Source organism: Emydura macquarii, unplaced genomic scaffold, assembly GCF_026122565.2.
Source record: "Emydura macquarii macquarii isolate MOO-44397 ecotype Brisbane River unplaced genomic scaffold, CSIRO-AGI_Emac_v2 contig_2432, whole genome shotgun sequence".
In the NCBI taxonomy this organism is placed as follows: domain Eukaryota; kingdom Metazoa; phylum Chordata; order Testudines; family Chelidae; genus Emydura; species Emydura macquarii.
The window spans coordinates 3,238,493-3,251,403 of NW_027132569.1; the positions used below are offsets into that span (position 1 = coordinate 3,238,493).

A 12,911-nucleotide genomic window follows, 5' to 3' on the forward strand; every position below is an offset into this window, starting at 1 on the left:
AGCCCACTATGTAATTTGCCAGCACAGCCACTTGACAAAAGATTCCAAAACAATCTCTCTGCACTGGATACTAACCAGCCCTTTATGATGATGATAGGACCTGGGAATATGGCTTGATTTCACCTCATTACTTCTAATAAAATAATCACAGTATTATTTTATGTCTATATAGTCTTTCATCATCAAGGGTCCCAAATCCCTTTACAAAACCTATTGGCCAAATCCAGAGGCCTTTACTCAGTTTGCACCTGGGGCCAGAGTCTTAAAGGCAGTTAGGTATTACTCGTAGTAAGTGCCTAACTCCCATCCACATCTATGGGAGTTAGGCACCTCAATAACTTTAAAAATCTAGCAGTTGGTCCCTTATATAAGCAAATTCATATACAGTCAAGAGGAATTTGGCCCAAGTTAAGGACCACAGAACTGAGTAAAGACCACAGAATTTGGCTCCCATACAGGGCAGGACCATAAGGCCACTGAACAGAATGGACGTCTAGGCACTGACGGAAATTCAGAACTATTCCTTCTCACACCAGAGCGGAGCGCTGCACGTTAACAGCTAATAATATCCATGCCAGGCCGAGACTGCTGGTCAGAGCTGCCATGGCCAGCTGCTGCTGCGGCACTTGTGAGCGTTTGCGCACGGTGGCGGCCAGCCCTATTCAGGAGCAACGCTAGAAATATTTGCTGATGTTTTACTTCTTGTGGATCTTTGAAGACCAGGAACTCAGCAAAGAGAAAGTTGCTATAAATCATTTCTTTGAAATGCCAAAATATGCTCTTTCAAAGCGCTTGCCGGATATGGAATAAGACACTTCCATGTGACCAGCTGCCAGATGTCAAACACAAAACGAGGAGGGAGGCTTCTTGTGCCTCCTCCGCACTGTGCATCCATGAGGCAGGGGAGCACAAACCGGCCCTAACAGAATAGCTTACTATACGAGAGCCTGATCCTGCAAAAAATCATGCCTGTGCTGAATTTTCAGCATGTGTGTAGCAGTGAAGCACATATGTCAGGGCATGTCTACATTGTCGCTGGGAGGCATAATTCTCCGCTCGGGTAGACATACCCGCACTAGCTGTGCTTGAGTTAGCACACTAAAATAGCAGCGTGGCCATGGTACATACGTAGGGGGTCAGACGGGCTCGTACTCAGGGTGGCTGATTTGAGCCTCTGCCTGCGGTGCCATGGCCATACCATTACTTTAAGTGTGCTAGCTCAAGCAGAACGCCACCTCCCAGCTGCTGGGTACACACACCCAAAGACTTTGTAGGATCGGGGCCTAAATGAACAACGTACGGCTGAACGAGCGAAGGAAAGCAGTGAATTCGCAGTGAAGCTTTCCAGCTATAGCATACAACCCAGTACAACTGAAATGGAATTATTTTGGGGCTCAAGGGCAGCCTGCAGGCACATGGCACTCTGAACTACACAGGAAAGCAGCGGCCAAGGACACAAGTAGCTTTAATGCAGAGCAGAACCAACCACAGTTTATAATCTGCCCTCCAAACACAAGGGAACTCAATGTACTCATCTTAGAACGATGGACTGAAAGCCCCTCTGAGATTTGAACTTGTGATTCCAGGGAGTTTAAAGCATCGTCGTTATCTAAACGACTTCTCTCCTGTTTTCCCACAGTTGTTTTTTTTTTTTTTTTTGTTTACCTGATTAGGATGGAATCCATCAACAGGTTCTATCAGCTGCCAGGCTTCTCCTCCTAGTTTGTGCCACTCATCAGCAACTGTAAATCACATAATCACAAAGGATTACACACACACACCACATCCCCTTCATGCCACTTCAGAGAGAGTATTTTTAGCAGACAACTGCTGTGCATAAAGATTATGCTAATGTACGAAATATTGCCAGAGCCAATCCTGTATTCAACCCCCTTTCTTTAGGATCGTATTTAAGCCGTTATTTTTTATCCAAGGTATTTATACAGGGAAGTTCTTTGAACATATATGATTGCAAAACAATTCACTTTGCCTTCCAACTGAGAATGATGCTGCAGTGAGTGAAACTATGAAATATTTAACACTGATTTAATACTCCCTCATTTTACATTTCAGCAGCATCTTCAGCCAAGCCAAAAATAAAAAGCACTTCTGTTTGGAAAAAGAGATCGTACCAGTAGACACTTGGGTTGATGTCTTCAGAAACAGAATGTCATTTTCAGTTAACTTTTTTCGTGAGTGGCCCTTTTCAACTCTGACAAAATAACCTTTCTGAATTATATAAGCATCACATTCAAGGCAAATGATGCTGTTCTGTAAGCCCCAGGGTAAAAGGATTAAAAAGCTTCCTTTCTTGAAAAGGGTTGAGTGACGATCAAACATCGGATCAGTGGAAATGACATTAGTGGACTCCTAATTCAATAATGTATTTTATAATGATGGTTTAAAAATTCTTAATGATATTATGCACACATGGCATCATGAGAAACTGTGCTCTCTTTCCCCATCGCCTTTTAAAAACAGCATTTCTGCTGGGCTAAACAATCTGTCTTAGAATCCACTGCTGTTGCATCCAGGGCCTGATTCTGATTTTGCACGAATTGACTGCAATAGCGTTGGCCCTGTATAATCAGACCTACAATGTTTATGTAAACAGAAAAAGACAAAATAATTTGAAAACATGGATTTTTAAAAACATAATGCATATTGGTAACCCACCATGCATTCTGGATCTTCATCTTCCATTACACCACAGAAAAATCATGGTGCTCCAAGTCCTAATTAAATTAGGCAATTATATTTCTTAAAAATTTGCTCATGAGACACTGCATTTTCATAAGGGATCTGGGATATAACATGACACAACGTTACTCGGACATACCTCAGCACCACACAATGTAATTCAGGACACTCGATCGAAAGTAAGACAACACCAAACTGTCACAATCTCAGTTATTTTAGGTCCTCACATAGGCAAGAAAGACGAGGAGAGGCATATTCAAGGATCCAAAGGGATGATGCCTTTTAGTTTGTATTCCTGTTTTACTACCTGTTTGTAATGCATTACAGATATTTTTAAAATTGCCTTTGGGAGGCATAAACTAATCCTCGGAAGCTTATTACTGTGAGGATTTTGGATTGAAGGTACCATTTCATCTTGGGATTCATGTGTGTATTTGAGCAGAAACATGTTTCAGGGTATGTTGTTGTCACTGATGGCAGCAAATTCGCCACCCTCAGATTGATCTATTCAGATTGGTTGAGCAGTCAATGAAGACCCGCTCAATCGATCCAGAAGTCGATGCATTAAAACCACCCCCTCAAGTGGCGTAGCGCTGCGTCGATGAGAACCTGTTTCCCATCGGCGCAGCGTAATGAAAACGCCACATAGAAGAGGAGTTATGAAGTCGATGGGAGTTACGCAAGTTACTCTGTGTAGCTTGCATAACTCCCGTCGACTGCCACTGAATTTCAAGCTAAGTGTAGACTTGGCCTTATTCTTTTCCTTGGGAAAGAAGTGAGTTCATCTATATTTATATCAACCTGAGTAGGTGAGATATTGGGCTTCTTAAAGCCCCATATCCCATGTTCTCAAATGTCTTCAGAAGCTATTAGCCAGATTCTCAACTGGTGTAAACCAGTGCTGTGCCACTAATCTCCATGGAGCTGTGCTGACTTACATCAGTCGCGGATTTGATCTGAGTGGCCTGGTTAGCCAATACTGCAGCAATAGGCTTTGTAACTCCTTGGAACATTACACTCCCACCCACCCCGGCAATGCTACTCATGGCTGTATCACACACTCTGGCCCTGCACCAAGCACAGCTCAACCAGACCAATGATTCTGGGACGAGATTTTTAGGCTATATTCGTGGTTTAAGTGGCAGACTCTGACCACCCTTGACTCTCTTGCACGCTAGTTCATGAAGCAAATAGAATTGCACTAGCATAGGGAGTGTTGGTGTGACACTCCCCAAAAAGGCATCATCAACTGATGCTGTTAAGGTGTGTCCAGACCTGCAGGTCAGTGAGCTTCACTTCATGGGGTTTTCTTGGCAACTCTGTTCCCCTCACAGGCTCTCTCCACAGCACAGGACGATCCAGCCCTTAATAATTTTCACTTCACTTTTTAACTTCTCCTACTTTAAATAAGCCTATGGACCAATTTCTGACTGATGGTTGCCCCTGCCAGAAAAGCCACCAGGACAATACTGGATGGAAGTTTTTCTCCACAGTCTGTCTAGTTCACAGCCCGTTCACAGCCCTTGAGTCACAGGGGCCCTGGACACGTGGCTCTGCAGTCACAGAAGGGCACCCCACAGTTTCAGCACCTCTGGCTTCTGACCCAAAAATGGGTCCCAATACTTGGCCTCATGGCTCAGATTAGGGGCCTTAGGGTCTGAGTACACTGGAGTCCTAGGATGTGACTGCAGCTCATACAGACATACTCAAGCTCTCTTTAATCCAGCTAGCTTGAGAACCAGAGCAGGGAAGAGCCCGCACTTCAGTACAGGCTAGCCAAGTGAGCAATTACCCAGGGTTCCAGGCGGCCTTGTATTGCCTGTGCTGCAGCACTTGCTGCCACGGCTTCACGGCTCCAGTGCCAGAGCCAGCATGATTAAAGTTAGCTCGAGTATGTCTACATGAGCTGCAACCGCTCCCTGTGATTGCTGGGTGGACATGCCCATAAAGTGTCAGAATACAAACACACGTGAATGCCATGTTATCAACAACAACACGGGGACTCGTTTTGGTAGCCACCTAGTTTTGTGCCTGACTTTGGCCCTGTCACACTGCTCAGTAGGTTAGGATTTGTGTGTGTGTGTTGTTTTACTTTGTAATACTGTTCATAGTATGTACCCGTTTGCACCAGGTCTGAATTTGGCCCAATGTATTTCACTTTAGGTTTTGTCTGAGTATGCCCAAAGGCTTCATGAATGAACACCTCTGGCCTGTGAGTGTCTATTGCCTTTCTGAGAGCTTAGAGACCATTTATATGCACATTTATATCATTCCCCTCCTTAGCAGAACTAATAAATTCTTCAGCCAAAGTTAACACCTCAATTTGCATGTCCACTTAAGTAGTGCTATGGGGATTAAAATATGGAAAAAACAATAGCACCCAAACTTCATCCTGAGCAAGCAATGCTGGAAGTTACCATCTGCATAGTGATAGACCAGTGGTTCCCAACCTTTTTGGCTCGAGGGCCATAGTTATCATTTTTACGGCCCTTCAGGGCCACCAGCTTCTGCCAGCAGCCCCCCCTTCCCCTACCTCCACTGCAGTAAGATGGAAGGAGTCTTTGCTGGTCTCCCACGTCCTGTAGCCCCATGCGCTTCACCTGGGTCCCTAGGCAGTGGCTCCCTTCTGTAACCAGGGGGACAGGAGATCAGTGCTACCTTCCCTCTGGCTCCAGCAGGGCCCACCATGCCTAGGAACCCAGGTGGAGTGCTTTTGAGTGCTCCTTACTACAGCCAGGGGGAGGGGAGCACTGATATCCCTTACCCTTTGCTGTAGCAAGGAGCCTGCACCCATCTTGTAGCCCCACAACAACGCGCTCCACCTGAGTGCTTAGGCAGCAGCTCCCTTCTGCAGCCAGTGGGAGGGGATCAGTGGGCCACTTTGAAAGACTCCATGGGCCACTTTTGGCCCCCGGGCCATGGGTTGGGAACCACTGCTATAGACTGTTCCATAACCAGCCCTGCTTTGACGAGGGGATTGGGCTAGATGACCTTCTGAGGTCCCTTTCAGCCCTAATCTTCTATGATTCTAAACACAATTTACTGATTATAAAATGCAACTACTATTAAATATTTCATGTCTCGAGATTCTAGAAGGGATTTGCACCCACTTTAGCAAAAGAACTGAGAAAAGTAGGTCAGTGCCTATCACTGTTACGAAGCAGGCTGCTTACAAGGGAACTCGGGATTTGACAGTTTCATGAAGTGGAAGCCTTTATGACTATAGACACCCATGAGGCTGTCGAAAACTTTGCAAAATGTATTTCCAAGATAAAATTTGTATGCGTTGTGGCGGATTTTGTTCACCTACTTTATTTAAAAGTACAGTTTATTATGCTGAGATCTTTCTTTTCATTAAATCAAATACACAGTGAGTAATTTAATTTATTAAAATAATTTGTCCACTCAGCAAGTAGTTTGTACTAGTGTTGAATAATTCTTTTGAAATTTTAGGTAACTAAAAGTTACTCAGTTTTTTTTTTTTTTTTAAACTAAGTAAGAGAATTTCTACATGATTGAAAAGAAAGAGAAAGCAATTCAATTACTAGATTAAAAACAATGCTAAGTAATTTAGGGCCAAATTTGTCAAAGGCATTTAGTGCCTAAAGATGCAAATAGGGGTACATAGGTCTAGATTCACAAGGAGGACTTGGCACTGATAGGCACCACTAGCTTTAACAACATTCCTGCTCAGCTGCTGCCTAAACTTGTAGGTGCCTAAAGTCCCTAGGTGCCTAACGCTATGTGTGACCCTAAGAGTCACACAGTGCCCACTGTCAAAGGTTTCACTATCATGGAACAGCAACTCTTATCGGACTGACAAACTTACTATACCTAACACATTCCTGTCATGGATTTATCTATACAAAATGTTGTGTAAGGTATCAGATGAAAATGTGTACCATACTGGTCATCATAATCATTGTTTAATGTATGTATGGGAAAATATGGATGTACTAAAAATGTGTTCAAACCATGTAACCAAGCAGGGCTGGTAAACATGTTTGTCCCTGACAAAAGTATATTGATTTGCGTGTCTGCCCAGGTCTGGAACGTAAATGGAGTAGGACAGGCCAAAGCCAATAAGAATTACATTAAAAACAGGGTGAGAAAATGGGACATGGTGCCAGCACTCTGGGGAACAAACAGTAAGAATATTTTCCAAAGGATTACTGGACTATAAAAAGATTGTAAAACTGGCAAAGGCTCTGGGGGTTTTTCGCCTTCCTCTGTAACATGGGGCACGGCTCACTTGCTGGTGGATTCTCTGTACCTTAAAGTCTTTAAATCATGATTTGAGGACTTTAATAACTCAGTCATAGGTTAGAGGTTCATTACAGGAGTGGGTGGATGAGGTTCTGTGGCCTGCATTGTGCAGGAGGTCAGAGTAGATGATCATATTTGTCTCTTCTGACCTTTGAGTCTAAGAGGGGAAAGCAGACGTGGTTATCCATTCCTTAGGGAATGAAGAGGTTAGTGCCTTTTGTATCCATGAATAGTGGATCCTCAGCCATAGGAGCTGGTGACGCTCAGAGGTGGTCTTAGGTGAGAAATTGCTTTAGGCACAGATTGTAGCCAATTAAGTTTTAGTCACTAGAAAGCATGTTATAATTCTGGTTTATCTGTAACCATTTTCTGTTTCTATTACCTTTGCTCAGCTTCACTTAACCACCTAAAAGAATCTCTGTTCTTTTTTAATAAGCTTTTTTTTTTTTGTTTTACTACATGTTCACCTCAGTGCAATATATTAGAGTCTGACTCTTCAGCTGAGTTAACAGGCTGGTGTGTATACTGTCTCTTTGGAGACAGTGGATTGGGTCATTTCTGTGAGTGTCCAGTGACAGGGGCTGGGTATTGCAGGGGAACACTTTTTAAGGAGGTTTGGGGATTGGAGTGCACCTGTGGTTAACCTGCAAGGCAAAGCAAAGGTAGGCAGAGCTTTTGAGGAGAATGAATGAGGGCCTAACAGAAGGGAGTGTCCAGGACTGACACACAGAGTACATCTACACTGATGGCGGCAAAGTCGCCGTTGTCAGATAGACCTATCTGGATCAATTGAGTGGTCAGTGAAGACCTGCTGAGTTGATCCGGAAGTCGATGCTGTTAATCCACCCCCTCAAGTGGCGTAGCGCTGCGTTGACGGGAACACAGTTCCCATCGGTGCAGTGCAGTGAAGACGCCATGCAGAAGGGAAGCACAGCAGTCAACGGGAGTTTCGCAAGCTACTCTGCGAAGTTTGCATAACTCCCATTGACTGCTGCTGAATCGCTGGGTAAGTGTAGACCAAGCCACAGTTTAGCTCCAACTAGTCCCTCTCTCACTGAGGCAAGGGATTTGGAGTTCTGAATTCCCAGAGAAATCAATACTGTATATCTGTAGTGCATCAGAGGTGTGATAGCAGCATGTGTAGATTTCCTGAGCTAGCTAAACCATGGCAGCAAATGCTAGTCACTCAAGTACATATCCAGGGTACCAGGTAGACTTGAAATCAATGGGAGTTAGGTGCCTAAATACCTTTGAGGATTTAGATACTTTTGAAAATTCCACCCATCTTTTGAAAAGAGCTCAGCACCTAGAATCAAGGCAAGATCTTCCAAAGTGCTCAGCTCCTATCTAGACACCAAAATAAATTGGATGCTGAGCTCTTTCAACATCTGGGCCTGTGCTCAAAATGAAAATCTGCCCCAAAGGGGGTAAGATTAGCTTGTTAAAAAACTTCACTTTGGGAGGTGTAATCTGAGTTATTTAGGTGCCCAAATCCAGTTGAAAAAGACCATTTTGTTGAGGAGCTGTTCATCCCAGAGAATATAATGTAAAGCTGTCAAATAATATAATATTTTATAATTCGTGATGGCCATCTGTGCAATCTCAGGCGCACAGAGACAATGATAAACTCCAGCCTAGAAAATCTGGTGTGCCACAATATAAACAGCAATAGTTTTTTATTAGAATCATCTGGCCTGGCAGCCAACTCCATGGAGGGTTTTTTTTTTTTTAAGTGATTGTGTAGGTTTTTAATAAAGCATTACATGAGGATATTTTAAAAACAAAAATGCTATTTCTACCATATGTAACCACAATAGAGAAGAAATATTAAACAGAGAGGGAAAGTCAGTGCAGTCTAGTAGGGAGGGCAGAGGATTGGAAAGCCAGAAAATTTCAGTTTTATTGCCAAGCTGACAATACCTCTGATCACTGCAGGAATTTTGGCATCAAAGTTGAGGGGGACAGGTAGCTAATTGTACACGTGCCTCTGGTTGCTGCCTCTCTTGCCCTTTTGGTGCTCCCCTCAAGTTCTCCCTGATCCCAAAAGAAGAGGAATGTCCCCTTCCCCCCATCCATCCTGCACTTCTGCCCATACCTCCAACAGCTTTCGTGAGCTTGGATAAACACTTACTTTCTCTGCGTCATAGTTTCTTCATTATTAAAACAAATGTGCCAGAGGCTCATCTTGAAGAACCTCAGTAGTCGTTATTACACACGGACAAAAATTAAAAAGGGGCATCTATCCAAGGGCCGAGATGCAAATGCCATCAATTATAAAAACAAAAACTGATCACTTGCAGAGCACCAAACTCCTCCCCTCCACCCATGTTTGATTCCTCTCCAGAGCTCACCTCTGTGGCAGCCTACGTAAAACAGGTGTGTCCAGCAACATGCCCTGAAGGTCAATAAACTTGGAATACTCCAGAGTCGGGGTAGAAGCCTGCTCCAGGGCTGAGCAAAAAATACTCTCCTCCCCATTCCAGTTAATGGACAATAGCCTCCATTTGCCCACTGTACCTCATAGAAGTGTTCTGAGGCTTAATTTATTAATGTGTGTAAATCACTTCGAGAGGTTTGGATGAAAAGTGCTGTTAAGTGCAATTCTAGCTGTTCTCAGAGGTTCAGAATGCTGCAGGCTCAATGCCATTTCCCCTGGGTGGGACCTCTCGGGCTCCTCTGAGTGTTGCACATTGCCCGCATATTTTACAGCCCCTCCCGCCCCCCAAACACATTCATCCAAGATCCTGCATCGCTTGGAAACCTATGAATGCCACTTCTTAATCAGCCAGAGGAGTTGCTGTTGAGCAACACGGGGCACTCTGTCTCAGGGTCTATGTGTGCCGTCTATCCCGGAGACAGCAGAGCTGGGATGAGGAACTAAGAAGAGTCTCCTCACACAACCATCAGCCCTATCACTAGGTCCATGCTGGCTGAATGTCTGTGCTGTTATTTTCACATTACAGCACTAAAAATAAGAAGAATATTAAAGTGGTTCGTCCCGGTCTCGTCTAAATGCTTGTTGATTGGTACAAAATGCAACTTACTTTTTCCCCATGGGTAATCCATGTAGAAAATATCAAAATTGGCAAACATCTGAGATCTTGCTATTTCTTTCAAGACATTGGACAGCTGGAAAGCTCTCTGAAAAAACAAGGAATTAATGAGATTTTCACTGCCATTGAAACCACTTCATTTGGGTTCAGCTTTTTTGTAACCAATGTGGGAAAAGACATTCAAAAATTAATATGGCCATTTAACCCAGATACATCCACAGTACAAAGCTGGAATGAACTTAGGTCTGCCATTATACGATAAATTTGTACTGATGCATGTAGAGCATCAGCCCTTGTGCTTTTAGGATGCTGCTCCTGGACATGTTGCAACACTTAACTGTAGAATACAGAGTCCTAATCTGATTTATTCGCTTTCAGTTGTTCAACACGATGTATTTTGTTCTTTTACCAAAGTCAGATCGTTTAGTACATTTGCTATTCCTCTTTTATTACTCGGAACCCTCATTTTGGAGGCCCTTTTCATTCCCCCTACAGGTTGCAGAGAATTGAAATACCTTACATAGGCAAAGTTCTCTCCTTCCCTTTGCATTGCCCATTCCCATGCTGCTCATGTGGTATGTACCTACCATATCCCAGGCCAGATTCTGATTTCATTTACATCAGCGTAAATCCAGAGTAACTCCGTCGACTTCAATGGACTCCAACTAACTCATGTATCTCCAGTGTGATTTCTACCACCATAATGGAGATCAGAATCTCCTTATCATTTAACATGCACAGTTTATATAAGAACGTACAACAAGAGCTCTGAATGTTGACTAGCTCTTATTCTGCCGACACATGAATAGTTCATGGAAAACAGATAAGTACTGAGTATTTTCACTGTCTTATAAACAAGAATGGGCTCCATTCCGGCAAAGACTTGTGTGTGTTCTTAACTATATGCATTGATGGTCAGTGGTACTACTCACATAAAGTACATAAAGTTAAGCACATGCATAAGTCTTTGCAAAATTGGGGCCATAATTATTGTCTAGTGAATAGAAACATTATCACAAAGACATCCACAGCTGCCAGTTTGGACAATGGCATGGGCAACAAGCCACTGATGCTTTTTCGTGACTGCAGGGAAGAGAACCTCAAATATATTTGTACATTTAGAGAGACTCAGCGGCTAACGTTTTGTTGCCCTCAGATGATTCAGGTGTCAGTTGTAGGGTCTGGTTTCTAGGATGGTTTATAGAGAAACCTGCACTGGCAACATTGTGTAGCCCTGCCCATTAAGGCACTTTGGGCCAAAGCCAGTTTTCAGGCACTCCTTGCTCAGGTAAACTGGTAAACTGAAGTCAGTGGGAGTTTGCCTGAGTTACAATTTGGCCCTTAGGGTCTGAGCCTGCTCCCACTGAAATAAATGCAGTTGGATTTTATAATCACAGTTACTTGTCCCCTTTGCTTTGTTCACTCACATGGGTTCAGAGCTGGCATCTTTTCTTTTTTCGTAAATGAACTTCTTCTTCAGAGGTTACAATATGCACATTTGTGTCATAGCACGATGGGAATCATGTCCCATCTGAATAAATCTGGGGAATAATCAGAACTAAAATCCAAAACTGAATTCCATAACTTAACCCCAGACCTGAACACACCTGAACTTTAGAGGTGTTTGAAATCCAGATCTGCATTTTCTGGGCTTGAGTCCATCTCTATGAAAATAAAAATACTGATATCTTTCATTTGGAACCCTATCAAGGTTATATCCTTGAAGAAAACCAAGAGCACAATCCAAAAACACTCTCTTTAGAAAGGGGATGGCCAAAGCTATTATCAAATTGCCTTCTTTAGACATACCTCTGAGGTGAGGATCCTGAGGGTTTCATTTGAATTCATCCAGCCATTGCAGGGACTGATCTGTGAGATCAAACAAAATCCTTTTCAGTGACAGATAAGTCAGGAAAAAAAAAAAGATTTACTCAGCTGAAGAGGAAAACTTACCTGAAGACAATTTAGGAATGAATACATTTGTTCGTATGTGACATCTTTATTTAGCTGACCTGTAAAACACAGAGTTTAACTTTTCATATTTAAATCCAATGTTGCTTTTTGTTTGAAACCCACTACTGTATGTGGTTACCAAGTCTTTATACCCACGTAGGCTAAGCAGAACTGAAAGTACATAGATCAGGCATCAAATCCTGCTCACTTTACTTGCATGAGTAATCCCACTCAGTAGGACTACTCACATTGGTAAGGGGAGCGGAAGCTTATTTTCCACCTTCAGGATTCAAGTAATTCCCACTACAGTCAAGGAGAGTTACTCATATCCTGCAAGACCCAGGATTTTGCACCAGGTTCAGTGACAGCAGCAGCATGAACTTAAGCCAGTTATCTCAATCCCATTGTTCAGGAACTGTTTTCTTTCTCCCACATACGTGCGCCTCCCCCTCCTTCCACAGGCATTTCAGTCTCCATGCAAGCTTAGTCATATAATAGCCTGTTCAAATCTCAAGGGTGAATGACTGATGCTTTATCCACTAACGCTTCTTTCGCACTCCAAACAAATGGAGCCATTTCAAATCCAAAAAAGAAGATTGAAGGTGACTGTGTACACTCTCAGTTTTCACATTTACCATAGAAAGGTTAGCTTTAAAAGGTAGAAACACTTTACCTCTCAGAGAAGGAAATGTATACATCTGTGTGGGTGAGTGAATTCAAACACTAACATACCCATCAGGCAGACTTCCTCTGAAGTCACATAATGTCACATAATGGCATCATAATGACATCATGTCACATAATCACCCTGCTTGCTCTGTGAACAGTAACAGACAGCTGATCATCAGATGTCACGTTTAACATTTTGGTAACAGTTTAATTAGTGATCAGCTCTCTGTTACAAGGAAACACCTTTGGGATCAGTGTGCACTTGCAAAC

The 12,911-nt window shown here is 43.1% G+C and overlaps 1 protein-coding gene across 2 annotated transcripts in view; it reads right to left on the minus strand.

Annotated features, from left to right (window-relative positions):
* Positions 1 to 12,911, minus strand: part of AOAH (acyloxyacyl hydrolase) — a 99,269-nt gene that overhangs the window by 7,239 nt on the left and 79,119 nt on the right. For both annotated transcript variants that reach the window (XM_067562449.1, XM_067562448.1), the window contains 4 exons: positions 11,973 to 12,031; positions 11,829 to 11,888; positions 10,011 to 10,107; positions 1,666 to 1,742 (listed from right to left, as the gene is read on the minus strand). In XM_067562449.1, coding sequence (XP_067418550.1) covers positions 1,666 to 1,742; positions 10,011 to 10,107; positions 11,829 to 11,888; positions 11,973 to 12,031 — 293 coding nt within the window. The remainder of the gene's footprint in view (positions 1 to 1,665; positions 1,743 to 10,010; positions 10,108 to 11,828; positions 11,889 to 11,972; positions 12,032 to 12,911) is intronic.